At 39.3% G+C, this 22,844-nt stretch overlaps 2 protein-coding genes across 2 annotated transcripts; both read right to left on the minus strand.

The window, feature by feature from the left end:
• Positions 1-5,104: 5,104 nt before the first annotated feature.
• Positions 5,105-5,449, minus strand: LOC110892780 (uncharacterized mitochondrial protein AtMg00860-like). The gene has a single exon (XM_022139929.1). It carries the CDS (start codon positions 5,447-5,449, stop codon positions 5,105-5,107), a length of 345 nt encoding a protein of 114 aa, XP_021995621.1.
• A 1,059-nt stretch (positions 5,450-6,508) lies between these two features.
• LOC110892779 lies at positions 6,509-7,300 on the minus strand. The gene has a single exon (XM_022139928.1). It carries the CDS (start codon positions 7,298-7,300, stop codon positions 6,509-6,511), a length of 792 nt encoding a protein of 263 aa, XP_021995620.1.
• Positions 7,301-22,844: the final 15,544 nt, after the last annotated feature.

A 22,844-nucleotide genomic window follows, 5' to 3' on the forward strand; every position in this document is an offset into this window, starting at 1 on the left:
CCTTTACTCTAAGGTTATCCTGCTGTCTCAAGGCTTGAATGTAATGCGTTTAACTTACCACATAAATGTTTGTATCAATAAACCATGTTTTCTACTTGGCAAAACATAACTTTTTGAATTTATTCAAAATACTTTGTTTTGTTCCTTTTTACTTATGGTTAAGTATTCTTATTTTGTTACTTACCATACATAACTTTGTTTACACATAACTACATGACTACATTATGGGTTTTAAACATTGACAATGGTTTAGACAAGAACATTTGATGATTTGTTTGAACATGAACTATATGCTTTGGTGGTTTGTTTAAGTGACTTAAGTAACGATATGTGTGTAGTATGCTACAAGCATGGTGGATATGCCACTGGTACTTCCTATATATAAGTGCTTGTATTATATGACATGGCGTAGCGTTATTTAAATCATTCATTTGGACTTATACATTTTTACACAAATAACATATTTTTCCCAAGACATTGTTTTACAAAACAGTTTGATTTATACAAATTCATTTTTACTTGGTTATTCATTTAACCTTACATTATTCTTTTAAATATACATATCTATCATCGTTTTTCCAAGGATTTATAAAACAAAACATTTTACAAGGATCATGACTAACTTTTTGTTAAACAACTTCTTCTAAACCTATAAGTCATGAATCCTAAATCAATAAAACCTATGTACTCGCCGGCATTTTTAGGCTGACGTACCTATTTTCACATGTGTTTCAGGAGATGATGCATAGGATTGATCAAGACACACATAGGCGGACTTGGGCCTTAGTGACAATAAAAGATGCAAGACTAGTTAATTATGTTATACTTATTTGTTTGATAAGACATTGTAACCCCTTTTAAATCAATAAAACAATATTTCAATCTTCCATGTGTTATGAAACAATGATTCTGTTACAACACTCCCCGACGTTTCCGCCACGTTTTGTTGTTTTACGTGGTCGGGGTGTGACAATGGTTGTGAAACAATGATTCTGTTACAACACTCCCCGACGTTTCCGCCACGTTTTGTTGTTTTACGTGGTCGGGGTGTGACAATATGCCTAAGGGTGGTCATTGTGGGGGCATAGCTGATATGCATAAGCTACTATAGATGGTCATATATACCCCCTAAACGATAAAAGGGTGCTTTAATACATCCTAGTTCATTCCTATCAAAATTCAGTGACAAATTGTGAGGCTAAGCATATTATGTGGTAAATGATTTTGTGTAATCATAGTAACCACGAAGCTTTTAATGATTTAATAGAATCACCTATGTTAGAGAGAAGTGAGGTCGCTTCGAATGGAATTGGGGGCACAATTCCTAGAGCTCTCGCAGAACAAGGAAAGTGTTCCACGACCATAATTGGACACGACTATGAGGGGATGACCCGGCTAAGGAGAGTATTGTGTGAAGTGTATTGTCGTCTACACAAATAGGGGTTTGTTCAAGGACATCGCGTCTACACACCGCTAGGAGACTAAGTATGCTTCACAAAGGAAGGTTCAAAGCTAATACCTACCTATCTTGCAATACTCAACTGTCGATGTTACATTCGGATTTTTGTGTATTTTGACCAATCTCCATTCATGTGGGGGATTGTTGGAAATTTTGAATAATGTGAATGGAAATTAATTTAGTGATAATTAATGGACTCTTCATGGTGAGTAACTCTTTGGTGACTAACTCTTGAGTAGAGTTTTTATGTCACTTGATTAGCTTTTATTAGAGTTTTTATGTCTCTAATTAATCACTAATTAAGTGAAACTTTATTAGAGTTTTATATCTCTAATAAATCACCAACTAATTGTAACTCTTCACTACCTACATCTATTGTAAAAGTGGTAGGCTATGTGCCTTATTGGGGATGATGAGAAAACTACAAGAAAAAAAATAAGCATGAAGAACTCTTAGAGAAGTGGTGAAGACTTGAAGACCCATGTGTTGGGTACTTAGAGAGATATGTTTTCTCTATTCATTTTCATCACCATCATATTATTATTTTCCATAAGTTCTAACACTATAATTTTATCCGGTGTAACCTCGGGCGCGTGGCCATTTCCGGCAGTACATACTGCTTCGGCTGTTGTACCCTGGGAAACAGACGCGTCATCTTTAGTAGAGGTGCGAAATCTGTTTTAAGGGAAGCGTGTTGAACACGTGCCTCAGCCACAACCATCAACATCAGTTTGTTCATTTTTGCAGCCAAGAAGGATCGCAAAAGGAGACGCGGTTCAAGTTCTCGTAGCAGAAATTGTACAAGAAGACGCTTCTCAAGCTCTTGTCAAAGACAACGATTTGAATCGATTTATTTAGATATGTCGTATTTCATATTTAATTTTGTATGGATTTGTAAACGGTACGGGTACTGCAATTTCCCAAAAAATTATGTAAAGAGAGTATCTTTACAATTTTATATTTATTTATGTAATTTTTATTATAAAATTGTGACCCATGTCCTACAGGTTACACAAATAGGGTGATCCTAATGCCTCTATCATATCCATGTCAAATCCTAACCGAAGGTCTCAAACTGCATCAAAACGCACAAGTTCTAAAGTAATGCAACAAGTCGGTAAACACACATGAAACGAAAGCAGTGAACATATAAATATGAAACATGTAAAGGCTCAAATCTCACTATCATGTGGAAAATAGGGCTACCGATATCGACAATGCACAACCAATTAACTCTCCGGCTCCATCCACTATCCTAGGCATCCCAAAACCTTTTACTCCCAAAAAAACGATTCAGTCAACCTACTATCCCGCAACTTATAGAAACATGTGCTCTCGACTCGTAAATTCGACAATTAAACCGCTTTTGATGGACGTTTTGAAAAGGTTTTTGTTTTCTATGCGCTAAAGGACCGGGACTCGCAAAACCATTTTTTTATTTGTTTATTTTTTTTGTATATTTTATTTTATTTTTTTACTCAAATATACCTAAAGACGTAGCTACCATCCCCGCACTTAAAATTTATATTGTCCCCAATGTAGGATGAAAGACAACTAAAAATAAATAAGAAATAAAACCTAAAATAATATACAAAATAAAAAGATAACGAATTGGAAAGGACTTAGCTAGTCAGGATAAAAATCAGTGCAAGTTGCGCGTGTCATCAATACGAACTCGTACACGATCGTATAGCATTTCTTTCACGATCGTATCCAAAACTGACGTACGAATGGGTCAATCAAACCTGCATACATAATACACAATCAAACCCAAGCGTAAAATTGACTCAACGACAAAACTGACTCAAACCAACTAATTTAGACACAAGTACATAAAAGATAAAAATAAAATAAATACTAAGAGAAACCATACAAACTCTACAACTCGGACGAACATCCGAGTACGCAAGCCAACTCTGATGTGCTAACAAGCGGGAGTTATAGTACCTCCTCCGCTCTCTCCTCAACTGGTCCCTCGACGAAATGCTTTAAGCGATGACCATTGACCTTAAGCCTCTGACCGTCCTCATTCTCAACCTCTACTCTTCCGTGTGGGAAAACCTGCGTAACCACATACGGACCAACCCAACGCGACCTAAGCTTTCCCGGGAACAGCTTCAACCAGGAATTAAATAGCAACACCTTCTCCCTACACTTGAACTCTTTCACCTGCTTCAAGTGTCTGTCCCGCAACGCCTTAGTACGTTCTTTATATGCCCACGACTTCTCATACGCCTCGTCGCGTAACTCCTCTAACTCGTGAATCTGAAGAAACTGGTTCTTACCCGCAGCTGGCAAGTCAAGATTGACTAGCTTCAGTGCCCAGTATGCACGATGCTCTAGCTCTACCAGTAGATGACATGCTTTCCCAGGTGTGGTCCCAATAGGCGTCCTATACGCAGTACGGAAACCCCACAGAGCGTCATCCAACTTCTCGGACCAATCAATACGACTGTGTCCGACGGTTTTCTCTAGAATCCGCTTAATACCCCTGTTCGAATTTTCCACCTGCCCACTTGTTTGTGGATGATAGGCCATTGAAAGCCGATGGGTGACCCCATAGCATTTCAAAACCTTTTCCATCTGTGAATTACAGAAGTGGGTGCCTAGATCAGATATCAAGGCCTTAGGTGTTCCGAACCTAGCAAACAACTTTTTCAAAAATCTCACCACAACCCTCGCGTCATTCGTAGGAAAAGCTTGCGCCTCCACCCACTTAGAAACATAGTCGACCACAACTAGGATGTATCGATTCCCACGAGACATGGGAAATGGACCCATAAAATTAATGCCCCATATGTTAAAGATCTCAACCACTTGAATGGGGTTCTGAGGCATCTCATTACGGGATGAGATATTTCCTGTCCTCTGACAGGCATCACAGCTTCGCACAAACTCGTGTGCATCCCTAAAGATGGCCGGCCAATAAAAACCTGCGTTAAGCAACCGTTTGGCGGTATAAGCCGCACCATAGTGGCCACCAGTCGGTCCCTCATGACAATGTCGCAGAATACTGCGAGACTCGGACCCAAACACATATATCTTAATAACCTGGTCTACACCGATCCAAAACAAGTAAGGATCCTCCCAAATGTAGTGCTTGACATCCGCAAAGAATTTCTCCTTTTGCTGGTGTGTCATGCCCTCCACAAGGTCACCTATAGACAAGTAGTTCGCAAGGTCGGCTAACCAGGGAAAGCCTTCCTCGTGGGCTTTCATGAACATCAGAATCTCATGGGGAAACTCATCCCCAATCCTATTCTCCCGAGTTTTCTCTATCTCGAGGCTCTCTAATCTCGACAAATGATCAGCAGCTACGTTTTCAGCACCCTTCTTGTCTCGGATTTCTAGATCAAACTCCTGAAGTAGCAGAATCCACCGAATCAGCCTCGGCTTCGCATCCTTCTTCGCAAACAAGTATCGCAAGGTTGCATGATCCGTGAAAATAACGGTCTTTGACAGCACAAGATAAGACCGGAATTTGTCGCACGCGAATACGACTGCTAGCAACTCCTTCTCTGTCATGGTATAGTTTTCTTTGGCGTCGGTTAGGGTCTTGCTAGCGTAGTAAATAGGATGAAAGTGTTTCTCCTTATGCTGCCCTAAAACGGCCCCAACGGTGAAGTCGCTAGCATCGCACATGATCTAGAATGGGAGGCTCCAATCGGGAGCAATCAGAATGGGAGCACTCACTAACCTCTCCCTAATCAACTCGAAGGCCCTCAAACACTCATCGTCGAACACGAATGGCCTATCCTTTTCTAACAGCTGGGTCATCGGGCGAGCAATCTTTGAAAATCCACAGATGAAGCGGCGGTAGAATCCCGCATGACCCAAGAAACTCCGAATCGATTTCACAGAAGTAGGCGGCGGAAGCTTGGAAATAACATCAACCTTGGCTTGATCAACCTCAAGCCCCGCCTGTGAAATCTTGTGCCCTAGCACAATCCCCTCTCGAACCACGAAATGATACTTTTCCCAGTTAAGCATCAGGTTCGTCTCCTCACATCGAGTAAGCACACGCTCGAGATTACGCAGTCAGTGATCGAAGGAACTCCCAAACACAAAGAAGTCATCCATAAACACCTCCATGGAGTCCTCGATCAACTCATGAAAGATCGACACCATACAGCGCTTAAATGTGGCCGGAGCGTTACACAACCCAAATGGCATGCGTCGATACGTGAAGGTGCCGAAGGGGCATGTAAATGTGGTCTTTTCCCGATCCTCTAGTGCAATAGGGATCTAGAAATAACCTGAGAATCCATCAAGAAAGCAATAGAACTGTTGTCCTGACAGTCGCTCCAGCATCTGATCAATAAACGGCAAAGGAAAGTGATCCTTGCGCGTGGCATCATTGAGTCTGCGATAATCTATGCAAACTCGCCAGCCGGTGACGGTCCGGGTGGGTATCAACTCATTCTTATCGTTGACGACCACTGTCATACCCCCTTCTTGGGGACCACCTGGACAGGACTCACCCATGCAGAGTCCAAAATCGGGTAAATCAGTCCTGCCTCCAGCAACTTAATAACCTCTTTCTTCACAACGTCCAGCATATTAGGGTTTAGCCTTCTCTGAGGCTGAACCAACGGCTTGAACTCCTCTTCCATCAAGATCTTGTGTGTGCAAAACGAAGGGTGAATACCCTTGATATCCATCAGCTTCCACACAATCGCCCGCCTATGGTCTCTCAGGACACTCATCAGCTTCTTATTCTCTTCCTCCTTCAGTCCAGAAGCTATGATGATGGGTAACTGAGATCCCTCGCCCAAGAATGCATACTCCAGATGAGACGGTAACTTCTTCAACTCCCGGGGGTACCTCAACAGACGGTCTCTCCTTCGGAATCTCCTCCTCCTTGATGACCTTAAACACCTCAAATCAAGGGGAAGGCTCGGTAGCCTGCGATAGAGGGTCCTGCTCAACATCCAACTCAGTGACCCCACTCCCCTGATCATCCACACTCGCAACCTGCGTATTGGACGCATCTCTCCCGCAAATCTCGCTGAGGAGGCTACCCACATGTGACATAAGAGTATCGATAAATTATAGAGTGTCATCATGTTGTTGGGTATGCCTCATAGAACGCTGAATGTCGAATGTGACTTCATCCTCATCAACTCGAAGAGTCAACTTGCCGTCGTGCACGTCAATGAGTGCACGTGAAGTGGCAAGGAATGGACGACCTAAAATCAGCGGGACCTCAGATTCCTCGTCCATGTCAAGGATAACGAAGTCAACTGGAAATACGAATTTGTCGACCTTCACTATCATATTCTCTGCAATCCCTCTTGGGAACTTCACTGATCGATCAGCCAACTGAAGACTCATGCGCTTAAGAGATGGATCGCCTAGATTGAGCTTAGCAAAGATGGAATACGACATAAGATTTATGCTAGCCCCTAGGTCTGCCAGCGCGTTGCTGAGGATGAGATTTCTGATCAGACACGAAATGGTGAAGCTACCAGGATCAGAAACCTTCTTTAGTAGCTTGTTCTGCAAGACGGAAGAACACCCCTCGCTCAATGTGACAGTAGAAAGGTCATCCAACTTCTTCTTATTCGTGAGCAAGTCCTTGAGAAACTTCGCGTACTTCGGCATCTTCGATAAGGCCTCTACGAATGGAATATTCACGTGCAGCTTCATCAACATCTCGAGGAACTTTCCGTACTGCTCTGCATCCTTACCCTTTATCAACCGACCTGGGTAAGGGGGTGTCGGTTTATAAACCCTCATCGGCTCCTTTTTCTCCTCCTTCTTCTCTCCTAAAGACCCGCAAGATTGTGCTGTAATTGCTGGGCACAGCCTCTCGTGCACTTTGCCAGCAGGGGTCTCCATCTCAATCTCCTCGTCGACCGGTTCCTCATCAACTATCGGCTCGACCTCGACAGCTCCTCGCCCAATCCTCGTAGTAACAACCTTTGCAGTAGCCTTCGGATTTCCAACAGTGCTACTAGGGAGACCACCTTGAGGTCTCTGGTTCAGCTGATCGGCCAGCGAACCGACTGTCCTCTCCAGGTTCTACAGTGCAGTGCTCTGACTCTTCATGAAGGTCTTGTGCTCCATGAACCTCGACTGTGTCTCCTGATATCGAGTATCCTCTCGCGTGATGAACTGTGTAAGCAACTGCATCTACTTGGCTAACGTCTCCTTGTTTTGCCTCAGCAACTCCTCTATTGTCGGGTTCTTCGTACCCGAACTAGCTCCTTCGTCCTGAAACAAATTCTGACGCGGCTGAAACCCCGGTGGGTTGTTTTTCTTCCAGCTGAAATTCGGGTAGTTCTTCCAATTTGAATTGTAACGATCCACAGAATTGTTCTGATTTCGATTACCCACAAACTCTACCTGCTCTGGTGACTCCGCAGGGGTAAAAGGACACGCGGTCGTGTCATGCCTCCCAGTGCATATCTCGCACACCTGTTCCTTCTTTGACTCCATATCATTCATCTTTTTCGTCAGGGCGTCAATCTGCGCTTGCATCCTAGTGGTATCATCAACCTTATGCACACCTCTCTGTGTAGCGGATGAATTTCTGGAATCAGCAAACTCGTTACTACTCATCGCTATGTCCTCGAACATCTCAGTGCACTCCTCTGGTGTTTTGGCGGTCATCAGATTGCCACCAGCAATGGTTTTCAGCATATTCCTCGTGGGGGTGGGGCGTCACTCCATGATTAACTCCAATAGCGGGTCGGGTGATGCTGGATCGAGCATTGGCCGCATTCGGCCGGGCGTAGTCTGCGACGACTCTCCTAACTAGGGCCTCATTGTCACCCATAATGAAAGCAGAAGATGGAATGTGTACCTGACTAGCTCGGAAGGTGCGAAGGCGCTCGTGAAAATCTCGCTCGGGCTCAGACGAAGCAACAAACAAAGGTGGCCCCTGTGAACGAGTATGACGCATACAATGGTGAAATTACTAATCTAAATACTAAAGCAAATCTAACCCTAGAGGCACAAATTGCAAGAAAAAGGGACCTAAAGGCAATGGAAATCTACGAAAACAAGCAAACAACTAAACAGACGACTCGGGTCGTTCTCTAAAGTGCCAGTGTCCCCGACAACGGCGCCAAAAACTTGATGTGTGAAAATGTAACTATTAATTTCGAACAAGTTTTAAAAAGGAATCGCTAACTAAACCACACACAATTGGCAAGTGCACACGTTGCAGTGTAGTGTAGATGGCAAGACCAGATATCAATCCGTGGACACTATATGCAAACTCTAGATAATGAACCGTTGTCGAATACAAAGTCAATTTTTAAGTTTGTTTTGATGATTAACTAATAACCTAATTAATTAAGAAAGTGAAGAAAACAAGACAAGCGACTTAAACCAAACACGAACTTGGGAGCACAGTGTAGAACAAATATAATGAGAAAAGACTACCCAGGTATCGAATCCCTAGAATCATGCAACGCTATCTTGACTATGGTAATGGCTAAATATCCTAATCTACCCGAATAACCTCCCGCTAGAGATGATCAATCGAAAGATAGGGACGAAATGCGAAGTGCTAGAACGAACCGGCTCGACCTATCGATACCAAATCCCACGAATATTAGGTAATAAAAGTTAAATTACCCCCAAAACCCTCTATTCCTGAAGCAAACCCAACCTTGAAAATCGAAATCCCAAGAAAACCTAAAGGCGATGAAATAAACGAGCCCGAGCTATCGGTCACCCAATCTACCCAACAACGATTAGCTAATAACCTAGCCACCTAAATCGTCTTTCGAGTCAAAAGATGAGGATGCAAGTTTTAGTTATTGATTTTAATAGTTGATTAACTTGGTTTATTTTTAAACTCAATATTCAAACCTAAAAACCCTAAGATTAACCGATTCAAATTAAATCCTAAGTCTAGGGTGAATTTCTTCATGCCTAAACCGCTGAATTTATCAGTTAACAATCAATTACAACACTTAAACATGCAATATCAAGATCAATTTCAAGGTAAAGTTATGTAAATCGCATAAAATAACCAAAACCAAGTCAAAACAACGTAACAATCACTAGTTCATCACAACCTAGGTAGTTTAGAAATTTAGCAACTCATGTTGATCAAAAGCATAACAAACTCGGTTTTAAAAATCAAACAAGACATGGTTCAATGCCAAAGATTAGAAAAATTAAGTGTGATACCGAACCCGCAATGCTCTGAACACGAACCAAATATTTTTCCCTTGCGCCAAAAACAAACAACAGTCTTCTCTTTATTTTTTTTCTTCGTGCGACCTCCTTCCTGCCGTATGCTTATGCTTTCTGTCGTATATGTTGTTCTCCCTAAAAATTCAATTGGCCACACCCCTCTTATAATTCATCCACTAGGGTTTTTTTTCTAAATTTTATATACTAAATAATAAAACAATATATCTTTAAAAACATCATTTATTGCACGGGTTGAATAAATATAATTTTATATATTAAATAATAAAAAGTGATATCTATAAGAAACATATTGTACGGGTTGAATAAATGTAGTTTTATATACTAAAAAAGTTATATCTTTAAAACTACGTGTATTACATGAGTTTAATAAATGTAATAAAAAGTTATATCTTATAAATTTCTTTTATTTAATTAATTTTGTTACATATATAATAAAAAATATATACATGCAATTTTTATATGAAAAAAATAATAGCTTTGTCACATAATTTTTATAAATTTTCATCCAACCATTAACTAAGTTATTTTTTCTATTAAGGCGAAGGATGTTTATAAACTAAGACAGAAATTTATTTCTATTTTTTATATAGATCAGTTTTATAAAAAATAAAATCTACTTAAATCTCTAATTTTTATAAAACTAAAGTGCTTGTGACCTTACTGAAAAGGTCAAATAAAAAAATCTTATCGTATGTACCAAGTTTGTAATTCATCTTCTACTATTATTCGCTCCTAAGGAAAAACAGAAGCCAATGCCCCCCCCCCCTCCGCCCCATCAAACAACGTATCGTTACCAAACCTTAAAATTACCCACCAAATTGTAATTATAATACTATGAACCAAAAGTTTCTTTACTCAAGCCACTCAGAATAAGTATTACTTAATTACCCTCATAATCTTAATTAAACAAATATTTTATTTCTAGCAACATATTTCCTAGGTGCTCAACATATTTAAAAAATATGTAATGTTTTACAATTTTTTTCTATCTCTACAGCTGATAAATACTAAAAATTGTAATCGATTGTTATGTGTTGCACACCAATGACGTTTTCTCTTTATAAAACTGATTTATATAAAGAAGCTGTAAATTAATTTCTGTCTTAATTTATAAAATTTAAAACATCATTCACCTTAACAGAAAAAAATAAAATGAGTTAGTGATTTGGATGAAAATTTATAAAAATTATGTGACAAAACTATTAATTTTTTTTCTAAAAACTTTATGTATATTCTTTTTTATTATATATGTAACAAAAATAATTAAATAAAAGAAATTTAAAAGAGTAAATTGCCAAAATCATCCCTGTGGTTTTATATTTGCCAGTTTCATCCAAATATCCTCAACTTAAAAGAAAAATAAACTAAGTTAGTGGTTTGGATGAAAATGGCAAAAAGTTACAAACTTTGAGGGCAATTTAGTATAAAAGTGTCATTTTGGATGAAAATGGCAAACATGTCCAATCCTCAGGGACGATTACAGCAATTAACTCTAAATAATATTATAAATGAGAAGGAGATTAAACTAAAAAATAATTATCCATAAGATATTAAATTAATAATATTTAGTAGATGGGTTATCTATAATATAAGATATTAAACTAAATAATATTAAACTAAAATAATAATTATCTATAAGAGATGGCCTAATATGATGACAATTGTCACAAAAGTGGTTTCTTTTATTATATAGTATAGATGTAACAAAAATAATTAAATAAAAGAAATTTAAAAGAGTAAATTGCCAAGATCGTCCCTGTGGTTTTATATTTGCCAGTTTCATCCAAATATCCTCGACTTAAAAGAAAAATAAACTAAGTTAGTGGTTTGGATGAAAATGGCAAAAAGTTACAAACGTTGAGGGCAATTTAGTAAAAAAAGTGTCATTTTGGATGAAAATGGCAAACGTGCACAATCCTCAGGGACGATTACAACAATTAACTCTAAATAATATTATAAATGAGAAGCATATTAAACTAAATAATAATTATCCATAAGATATTAAATTAATAATATTTAGTAGAATGGTTATCTATAATATAAGATATTAAACTAAATAATATTAAACTAAAATAATAATTATCTATAAGAGATGACGTAATATGATGATAAGTGTCACAAAACTGGTTTTATTTTATTATATAGTGTAGTTATAGATAGATGCATGCATTGATGCCAAAGCCCAACAGAAAAAAAGAATTACCCCACTCTCCTCGTGACACTGCATAGCTGGTGGCCCACTATTTTTTTTCAACTTGATGTTGTCGAAACTCCATGGCTTTGATTTATTATTTTTGGGCGGCCCATTATAATTTCTTGACATTGATATTTTTCGAAAATAGTACAAAATTCCCTCTCATCATGTCCAAGTTTTTGGCAGCCTATTGTCATAAAGAATTCCTAGCCAATATCACATTAGATTAGTATAAAAACAATTCAACTCTTTAAGCACATTTAATTGCATTCAAACCCTTTTGTCATAGAATCATACGTAATTCTTATCACACCCTTTAATTCTCTTTTAATACTTTCATAACACACAATTAAATTATGTCTAATTAATTTTTCATGGTGAGAATCCTTTTCGATATAAATATTATGAGATTTCCATTAAACCATTCTTTTATTTTGAAACTGACTAAACATAAATATAATCCAATTTGGAATTATATTTAATAAAAACTAACTTAAAATATATTTAAAGTGTAGGAAATATTTGTATAAAAATATATATAATTTAGAGCATATCAATCTCAAAATCCAGAATGTACTTTGTTTACCCATATTATAAAAGTCGTTGTACTTGTTGGGTTTAAACTACATTCTATTCGGTATACGCTTAAGCTAGCGAACCTATTCTTAAGTATCGGGTCATATCTAAAGGAACTACCTTTGACCCGTATGCATTCTAACAGATAATAAATCTGTCCATTTTAGACTATGGTACCCCCCAGATAATCGGACATAGGTCAATAATGCTTAGACTTGCGGCTTTTTTCCAAATATCGTCTTATTGATTGGAAGCTAGCAAAAAGGTAAACACTCTTGACTTATTTTAGTGTAAACTTGGGATGGCAAATATGCCTCTTGGGGCGGTTATTACATAAGTAAGTCGCCTATGATTGCGCAAAAGTGAAAGAATACGATTTAATTAGTTTACTTGATAACTGATATAATTGGGGGTTAATGATACCATGTCATGAGTTAATCAAGTATATAATCTCGTAAGAAGAATAATCTCAAGATATGTTTAAAAGATCACCTACGGGTTATCTATATGTATAAAACGCTTTTCGAAAACTATTTTTTTCAAAGAGTCAGTTAATTGTATTTACCAGATTTAGCTTGGCTGACGTATTTTCAAAAGATTGAATAGCAGGTACCAAACCTTATTATAGGTTGGGATTACGGGTCGGCTAGAATGAAGGCTAAGGAATTCGCACTCCTGTTGGTTAAGGCTTATGATGTCTGAAGCTCTTTTTATTTGGATCCTTCCTGTGGGCTTGTATCGAACGCTTGTAATACTTTTATACATTCAAGCTTTATTTTTAATAATTTTAATCCAATACTTCCGCTGCATATTATTATACTCTCATAACTGTTATCCAACCATCACGATTGTACCCATTCGGGCCCACTGGAAATCGGGGTGTGACACAACTTGTGAAAGATTTGATCTTTGCTCGTCGTATACGGACCGTAGACCTTGGTCTATATGGTCCGCAAAAGAGCTAATTTCTGTGTGCGTTCCTTGTCCTTACGGACCGTGACGTGATGTCGTGGTCACAATCAAATTTATTCCAATTACTACTAAATAGTTAGTGGCAAGTGGGTATCGAACACAGAGAGTTTGTGGAATACGCATTATTTAAAGGTTTATCTAAGTTAACTAAAATTAAACTAATTGCAATGAAAGTAAAGTTCAAGAGTTGATTTGATTGATTTGAGTTTTAAAACTAAGATTACTATTCTAATTGCAAAATGAAAGTTTTGGTTTGTAAACAATTTAGAGACAAATAACCATCTTTAGTTTCCGGTTTTCTTTGACATTTATGCTATCATTCCACTAGAAAGAACTACATAGACATAGTTCATGTGTGATTACTTGTAGTGATAAAAGGGAACTAAGTACTCAGATTCCTAGAATGTGAGGTTGTTACCCGATGATCAATTAACCCTTACCCAAGCCTAATTCTACCCATGATATCTAGATTGCCAACGGCACCAAGAACGTCTGGTTTCAAACTAGATTGACATAAGAATCAATAATTTACTAACAACCAATCACACACCATAACAAACAAAACATAAAGATAAAGTTTGTTATTCAAGAAATAAGGAAATCAAAGCATAAAGTCTTACAAACCTTCAACTAAAGATAGTCATAACAAGTTTAGCCACTCATGGCTTGAACAAACATCATAAACAAAGTCTTGATCTTCAAACAAGTTAAAAATATCAAACTAAAGATTAACCAATGTCTTCAAGCTCTAAGAACAAGCACAATTCGTCTCTAAAGTGAATGATAACCGAAATACCCATGATAGGACCATAAAACATCATCAAAGGTGCATTAAATGCGTAAGTTACATTTTGGATCCATACGGCGCCGTAAGCTATGCCACCCGTCGTAGCTTACGTCGATCAACAAGTCAACGGCCCCTCATATGGTGCCGTAGCCTACGGCTGGCGTCGTAGGTTACGGTGCCAATTATTTCATTTCGGCGCGACTCAACAGGGGTACGGCGGAAAATTATGGCATCCATGAGTGTCGTAGCCTATGGGACTTACCGTAGGTTACGGCCCAGACTGAACTTTCTCCTTTGTTTTTTCTCTTGAAAACCCTCATAGCCTCTCTTGTTTTCACCATGTGTATCGTCCATCCAAGCTTCATAAAATCTGCATCTTATGCCCTTTACTATCTGCAAAACCAAACAACTAGTAGTTACCAAGTTCAAGCAATTAACCGTGTAAAGCATGGGATTTTAATATTTTTAAGGCACATAAGGGTTGTCCTACGGACCACCCGTCACATCCCCACACTTACCCGTTGCTTGTCCCAAGCAACCCATTCAAAAACCACTTCCAAAGCACAAGCGATCAACATGCAAACCAAGCTAAAATGTATCGTCCTTTTACTAACCTTTTATCACACCACAAGATACACCCCTCACAATAACTCTCGGTGACAAGAAATATTAGCACATTATGCTAAAACACTCAATTTACGTGTGTGATTATGCGACAATAAGCTTGTATACAAATCAAATCTCCTCCTAATAAATATTTAACATGCTTATGAATTGAAAGGACTTACGGGTTGTAACGAGGCTATGTGTAAAGGTAGGAAATAGTGGGATTGTGAAAGTAGCGCATTGATTTTACCCGGTTTTTATTTTTACTACTAAACAAAGCAAACATCAACTATATACACAACTTCATCAACATTCTCAACTACTATCACAACTAAATTCTTCTTTTTGTATTTTTCTCATTTTTTTCATAAAGATAATACATAGAAACTCAATAATATATACAAGAACATCAACAATCACAAAACCAGGTCGTCTCAATAGGCAAAGTTTTGTGAGGAATAAGCTTGGGTCACAACCGAATGACATAAGGCTCAAACATGGTTTACTAAGGACCAAACCCCCTTTCCTCACAATACCAAGCTCATATATGTAATGTATGAGGTCCAACCCACCAATCCCACACTCTCACACATCCAGACGAGGCTACCTAAAAGTCCCTATCATTTTCACAAGCATGCTAATCCTAGGCTTCAACAAGTATTCGTACACAAGTTCTATTAACACAATTCACACACCACCACTCAAAACAAAGAATTACTCTCTAATAATCATATGTGGCCCAAAACTCACCAAGAAATGACTAGAAAGGGGTGTCGGTGTGTCATGCGGAACAATATCAAGTGTTCAAATTTCAACAATTTTTCACTTGGTTTCACAAACTTTTTTAAACTTCCCAAAAATTTCCCTCCCATCCCCACACTTGGGATACATTGTCCCAATGTATGGTTTTGAAGGGAAGATCGCTTTCAACCAAAAACACTAACGTTTGCTAATACTCTCAAACCATAAATTTCTTTTTGTATTTTTTTTTAATTAAAAACACATCACCAACTAGCACATCCGATAAATCACATCAACACATAAACACCACCCGACCTCCCAACAAAAAACATAAGACATGAAAAATATACACAAATATACAAGAGAGAGCAAAATACGACCTGCTCAATAGTACTTTGCTTGCGGAGCTCCAAAGATAGACGTCATCACCTCCGCAAATCCCCCGAACCCAAATGCTCCACTATTGTTGCTGCCTTGATCGCCCTCTTGACTTGTTTGTTGCTAACCCATGGTGTGTGGATCCACCCATTGAGAATGGTGCAATGGTGGGGTGGGATACGTCACACTACCATCATATGGTCGCAGTGTGGTATAATCCACAACTGATGGGTCCGCTACAAGTGGTTGGCCCGCATGCCACTGGTCATGTAAGCGTCTCTGGCGATCATCTAAGTAACGATTGTTCATCTCCTCCTGGTAATCATACATGTGAGCTTGGTTCCATTGCTCCTGTCTATTATAGCTCTGTTTAAGAGCTCTCTCCATGCTAGCCCCCATATAAGTCTGCTGATCAAAAAGCATTTGATTGGGTTCGGACCAATCACCAAAAGTAGGCGGTCGCCTCTTCTCAATAACCTGCCCCATGTTCCCCGTGTGAGCCCAATAAGGATCATAAGGTTGTTGTGCATAATCAAATGCACTACCAACATACCCCGACTGTACTCCTGCTCCATGAACACCACCTAGGCCAGCGCCCCCATCTCAATATCAACCGTGAATGTGTCCTCACGGTAGTCATCATCTCCACTAACCTCCTCATCACTCGTCTCGGGCTCATCGGCTTCGTCCGGTCTAAGTGGACGAGCATCTACCTTCAATGCTCTCCACCTCTTCCCATCGGTTTTCAACTTGTGGTACCTCTCCGACTCTTTGTATTCCCATCCCGACCCCAAATGTTGAATATCGAATGGCTTGAACCTTTTGTGCGAGCCTTTGTCCTCGGCTCCAATCGCCCTATATTTCTTCAACAATGCGGTAATCAATCGGCAATAGGGAACAATTTTTCTCTCACCACTATTTCAGCTGAGCCAAATATTGTTCAATACTAAGAACCGAAATGGAACCATGGGTGATCCGTGCATCAACAGGTATAGAACCGGCACCTCCTGAAATCTAACTTCCATTTTGTCACCTCGTCGTGGAATTGTCACACCCCGAAATTATCAGAGCTGGCGTGACTGGACTGGTATCTTCATTGCACAGCGGAAACAAATAAGCTAAGACTTTTAGAATGCGAACGCCCGCTAAGTACTCGACTCTTCATGGTTCTCCTATTCCAACCGTGCCATTACTTTGAAAAGAAACCTGAGAAAGAAACATGCGAAAAATCAACATAAAGTTGAGCGAGTTCATCGTTTATTTGTAAAAGATTTGAAATAAATCTTTCTGAATAACCAGTTTGTGAAATAATATTGAGAAAACAAATTTAGAAATCATTTTCTTGCCAAGCTATATGGAAACTTTGTATTTGCAACGCATATGTTCATAAAACCATGTAGTTGTAAACTCTTGGATGTGTAAAGTTTGTATAACCGTCATTGCCCATCCTGACTTTGACTTCATGCCCGCACAATCCTATGCCATGAATTTGTATAAAACATGGTATTTAATTTGTATAAATCAAGTATTTCTGTAAATATGTATGTCCCTGGCATGTAGCAATAAGGAAAATAAAGAGATCACCAATGGTTTGCAAGGCCATTGATATGTGCGAAGTGATGCAGGAAGACTCAAACCTAGCGGAGTTGTACCGGGCTTCCGGCTGTAAGACAGTCACCACTATGGGCCGCCCCAGCCTCACGTGTGTGGGCTCGCTACACCCAAATAGATCTATAACTCATGTCCCTCGGTCCTACTACGGGGATTAATGGCCTTTAGTAGCAGCCTACCCGCTCACATGATCTAACGGTGTATGAAAGTCCCTCCTTAAGCTAACCATACCATGTATAAAAATGTCTGTATAATTGTAACATGGACTGAGTTGACTCGCCGAGTCGACTCGCTGAGTTGATCAGGTTTGACCGAGTTGACTCGGTTTGACCGAGTCAACCCGAACAGCTTCATATCCGACCCGAACCGTTGACCCGTTTGACCAGCTTGGCCCGAACCGTCTGACCCGTACCCGCTGTGTTGACTCGCACCGAGCTGAGTTGACTCGCATTGTCTGAGTTGACCGAGTTAACTCGGTTGACCGAGTTGACTCGAACCACATCTGAAATTGACCATTCTGACCGAACTGAACCCGATCTGAGCCGAGACCCGAATTCCGAACCCAAATCTGTCCCAAAATTTGAACCACATCAGAACCTACATACTACACGAACAAAACAAAACCCGAATCGAACTATATAATAACCTGAGCTGAACCCGAGTCGGACACCCCTATCGTCGTCGGACTCCACAACCGTCGCCGGCGATTTCGTCGAGCACCATCACCGCTGACCTCATCAGGATCATCACCTTCGACCCAATATGTAAGATCGTGTTCTGACCCGAACGAGTCGTTCAGAGGCGTTCTCCTATGTTTCAGGTGCGGAATAACAAGAAACGTAGATAGAAATAGCTTGTTCTTCACTTAAACTACTGATTTCATTGATTTAACAAACAATTACAGCTCAAACGTCACACCGGCAGCACCTCGGTATGGAATCCGTGATCGTTCTCCCTATGTTTCGCTTGAATGGTCAGCTATATACAGACCTTGTGGTTTCGCTTATATGGACATGTCCATATAAGCGAAACCTCATATGGTCATATAAGCGGAATCTCTATTCTAGACCATATAAGCGAAACCTACATGCTACACAAATGCAATCTTCAGTTTTCTCGAAAGACTCGCCCTAATCTATACAATACAATCTAGGACTCGATCCAAGACGAAATCAACAGATGTAGTGCACCAACAGAATCGTGTTCTGACCCGAACGAGTCGTTCAGAGGCGTTCTCCTATGTTTCAGGTGCGGAATAACAAGAAACGTAGATAGAAATAGCTTGTTCGTCACTTAAACTACTGATTTCATTGATTTAACAAACGATTACAGCTCAAACGTCACACCGGCAGCACCTCGGTATGGAATCCGTGATCGTTCTCCCTATGTTTCGCTTGAATGGTCAGCTATATATAGACCTTGTGGTTTCGCTTATATGGACATGTCCATATAAGCGAAACCTCATATGGTCATATAAGCGGAATCTCTATTCTAGACCATATAAGCGAAACCTACATGCTACACAAATGCAATCTTCAGTTTTCTCGAAAGACTCGCCCTAATCTATACAATACAATCTAGGACTCGATCCAAGACGAAATCAACAGATGTAGTGCACCAACAGAATCGTGTTCTGACCCGAACGAGTCGTTCAGAGGCGTTCTCCTATGTTTCAGGTGCGGAATAACAAGAAACGTAGATAGAAATAGCTTGTTCGTCACTTAAACTACTGATTTCATTGATTTAACAAACGATTACAGCTCAAACGTCACACCGGCAGCACCTCGGTATGGAATCCGTGATCGTTCTCCCTATGTTTCGCTTGAATGGTCAGCTATATATAGACCTTGTGGTTTCGCTTATATGGACATGTCCATATAAGCGAAACCTCATATGGTCATATAAGCGGAATCTCTATTCTAGACCATATAAGCGAAACCTACATGCTACACAAATGCAATCTTCAGTTTTCTCGAAAGACTCGCCCTAATCTATACAATACAATCTAGGACTCGATCCAAGACGAAATCAACAGATGTAGTGCACCAACAGAATCGTGTTCTGACCCGAACGAGTCGTTCAGAGGCGTTCTCCTATGTTTCAGGTGCGGAATAACAAGAAACGTAGATAGAAATAGCTTGTTCGTCACTTAAACTACTGATTTCATTGATTTAACAAACGATTACAGCTCAAACGTCACACCGGCAGCACCTCGGTATGGAATCCATGATCGTTCTCCCTATGTTTCGCTTAAATGGTCAGCTATATATAGACCTTGTGGTTTCGCTTATATGGACATGTCCATATAAGCGAAACCTCATATGGTCATATAAGCGGAATCTCTATTCTAGACCATATAAGCGAAACCTACATGCTACACACATGCAATCTTCAGTTTTCTCGAAAGACTCGCCCTAATCTATACAATACGATGTAGGACTCGATCCAAGACGAAATCAACAGATGTAGTGCACCAACAGACTCCCCCTCAGATGTTGATGGAGTCGTTCATCACCATGTTGTGACTTCACATCTTCTGTCTTGATCAGACTCTAGGCTTTTCTTTCTCTCTCTTCACCAACAGACTCTTCTTTCAGCATATCTACTAGAAAATCTTCAGACTCCCCCTCTCGATTTGCTGGCATTCCTATGTTCTTCAGCAACATCTTCATGATCGTTGTCTGTCTTTCACAAGTTTTCAGGATCGATCAGCCTGGCTCAAACAAAGGTCTTCAGGAATCGAAACCTGATACTCTATCTTTAGATCCAAGATCAAAACCTGACTATACCTGTACATTCTTAACCCAGCAATAATATTTCTAAGATTAACAACTTGAGTGCACCAACCCTAACTCCCTCTCATATGCATCAACAAGCACTCTCTCTTAGATCATTTATTTATGATGAACCACTTGATAATTTGAAAAACATATTTTAACAATTAGACACTTCTCCCCCTCACAACAATGTCATCATGTTTAGCATTTGAAACTTTGAAAATCAGCTTTCCAACATCAGTTGTCAAAAATCTTTTTGAATTTTCTGAAACTTTATGTTAAAACACACACAAAATCTTTTTGGATTTTTCTAAAGGAAAGTAACTGACACCATTTGTAAAAACTCGAGAATGTAGAAATAAAATATTTACAAACATATTTTTTGTGAGTTCGTGTAAGAGGATCATATCAGTTTTCAGACATGTCACTAACACCGTTAAGCTTGATTTCATTTTCAGTTCTAAACAATTCACCTAGATTGTCAGTATATCGGTCCACTGAAATTTTCACAAAAAGTTCAATTGATCTGAGATATGATATTAATGTCTTAGATACTAACTTATTCGTGTGTCTCACTACTTGAATATACTCCTGTAGGACCGTTTGACGACCTGACGAGTCAATCAGAAGAGTGCTTAGACAGAATCAGAGGCAGAATTCATTGATTCGGTCTTCGTATAGCTTGATTTCACTACTTAATGTCTCGTTTATTGATTTGCTGACAAATTACAAGATCCGGAGACAAATTGGCAGGGCTTCGCCGTACACACTTCAAAACCACGCGCACTAGATCCGCTCATCAGTCCCCTATTTATAGACTGATGGGTTCACTTATAATGACAGACCTTATAAGCGAACCTATCATCTGTCAAATAAGCGAACCTATATATATGACAGATGAGCGGACCTATCTATTACATGATTTCTCGTTTTCCGTTCACTATACAAACAGCCCTAGCCTAAGACTCGAACGAAGATGTAGTCGACAGACAACTGCTGTGACAACCCTCACTAAACCAGGTATCCGTACGATTTAATTGATAATTAATTGCTGCTTAATTACTGTGAGCTAACTGAAATTGTGAATGAACTGCTACTTGATTTCTGATACTTGTATGTTCTTGCATCATACTCTATTTGCTGTCACTACATTATTTACATGCTGAACTCTAGTGACAAACATGATGCACAAAAGCACAGTAGCACTATGAACGGATAACCTATTGAACATGCTGATAAAGCCAGCATCAGGCAGATAATGCCTCTAAGGCCTGTATGAGCCAGAAATATTTTACTACACCCATAGTGAGTGTAGGGATACAAGGGTTGTAGAACAGCGTCTCTAGGAATAAGTTACGATGACTGGATGTGCCTAAAACGTACTCTAAGCACAAAACACAGCACTTTAATTAACATATCAGCTTCTGGCTAACTAATAGGGTACCAAAACATGAGGAAAATATTCCTGACACTTTGGGGAATAAGTTGTGTCACTAAAAATGGTAATAACGACACTTAAATGCTTTGTTAAGCGCTTTAACGGATTACTATCCAACCGAACAACCGGACTTTACCCGGGACATGAAAATATTGACAGTAACATTATTTATCTTTTTCTGAGCCAGTTAGGATCCCTGAATATCCTAACACCCGCGTTAAAAAATAACACGCAACTAACTGAGTTAAGTGCTTAACTAACCTACTTAACTTAACTATAACCTAACTAATCTAGTTGAGATCGAACTAGTACCCCCCCCCCATTACAAACCGTCCCCATGAGGGGGACACACATGTCCTATTTGTGATTATTATATTAAGTATGCTTAATATCTAGGAAGCATAGTAACCATTGGATAATTACCTTATGATTTGCCTATAAGTTCCTAGCTTAAACCAACATAACCATCCATCACCACAACTCACCACTCACACTCCTCTCTCCCTCTCTTTGGTTCTCGGCCGAAGACACAAGCAACACCACCACCACCTTTGGATCTTGATCATTCCATTCCAAGGTTATACAAGTGTCAAGGGTCACGTATTAGGAAGCTTGGCGCACTCGGAGCTTGAATGACCTCTCTATCTAGCTTTTATCCACACATTTTTCGCATAGATTCTTCCCTAGCCACGAGCTAGAGGTATAATGCATAAAACACTCTCTCGAACTATTCTAAAGTGGTTAATATGTTATGTAACGGTTAAAATTCGGAAACTTGCATTTTGAAGCATAAAAGTCTACTAAAAACATGAATATTGTTGGTTAAAAGATCACAAGTTGTGTAAAAGTTGTAGTAATTAAAAGTTGTGATTATTTAGGCCCGATCTATGATGTGGTAGCTCGGATCATCATTTAACCCGGTTTGGTTAAGGCCATGGATCTTGACATAAGCTTGTTTTGAATAGAACAAGGGTTAAAAGGTGAAACTCTACCACACGCGAAGCATGAACTTGTGTAAAAGTATTTTTACTTGTAAAATAGTATCTAAAACTAGCAGATCTACGGATCTGCGGGTGGTATTTTCAAAGAACCACATATCAAAGAAATCATGTTTTCTAAAAATGAATCTT

This window comes from Helianthus annuus, chromosome 12, assembly GCF_002127325.2.
Source record: "Helianthus annuus cultivar XRQ/B chromosome 12, HanXRQr2.0-SUNRISE, whole genome shotgun sequence".
NCBI lineage: Eukaryota > Viridiplantae > Streptophyta > Magnoliopsida > Asterales > Asteraceae > Helianthus > Helianthus annuus.

Bases quoted from the DNA above. Each gene is read 5' to 3' on its own strand.
- LOC110892779 (XM_022139928.1), bottom strand. From the start codon at position 7,300: ATGGAGACCCCTGCTGGCAAAGTGCACGAGAGGCTGTGCCCAGCAATT.
- LOC110892780 (XM_022139929.1), bottom strand. From the start codon at position 5,449: ATGCTTAACTGGGAAAAGTATCATTTCGTGGTTCGAGAGGGGATTGTG.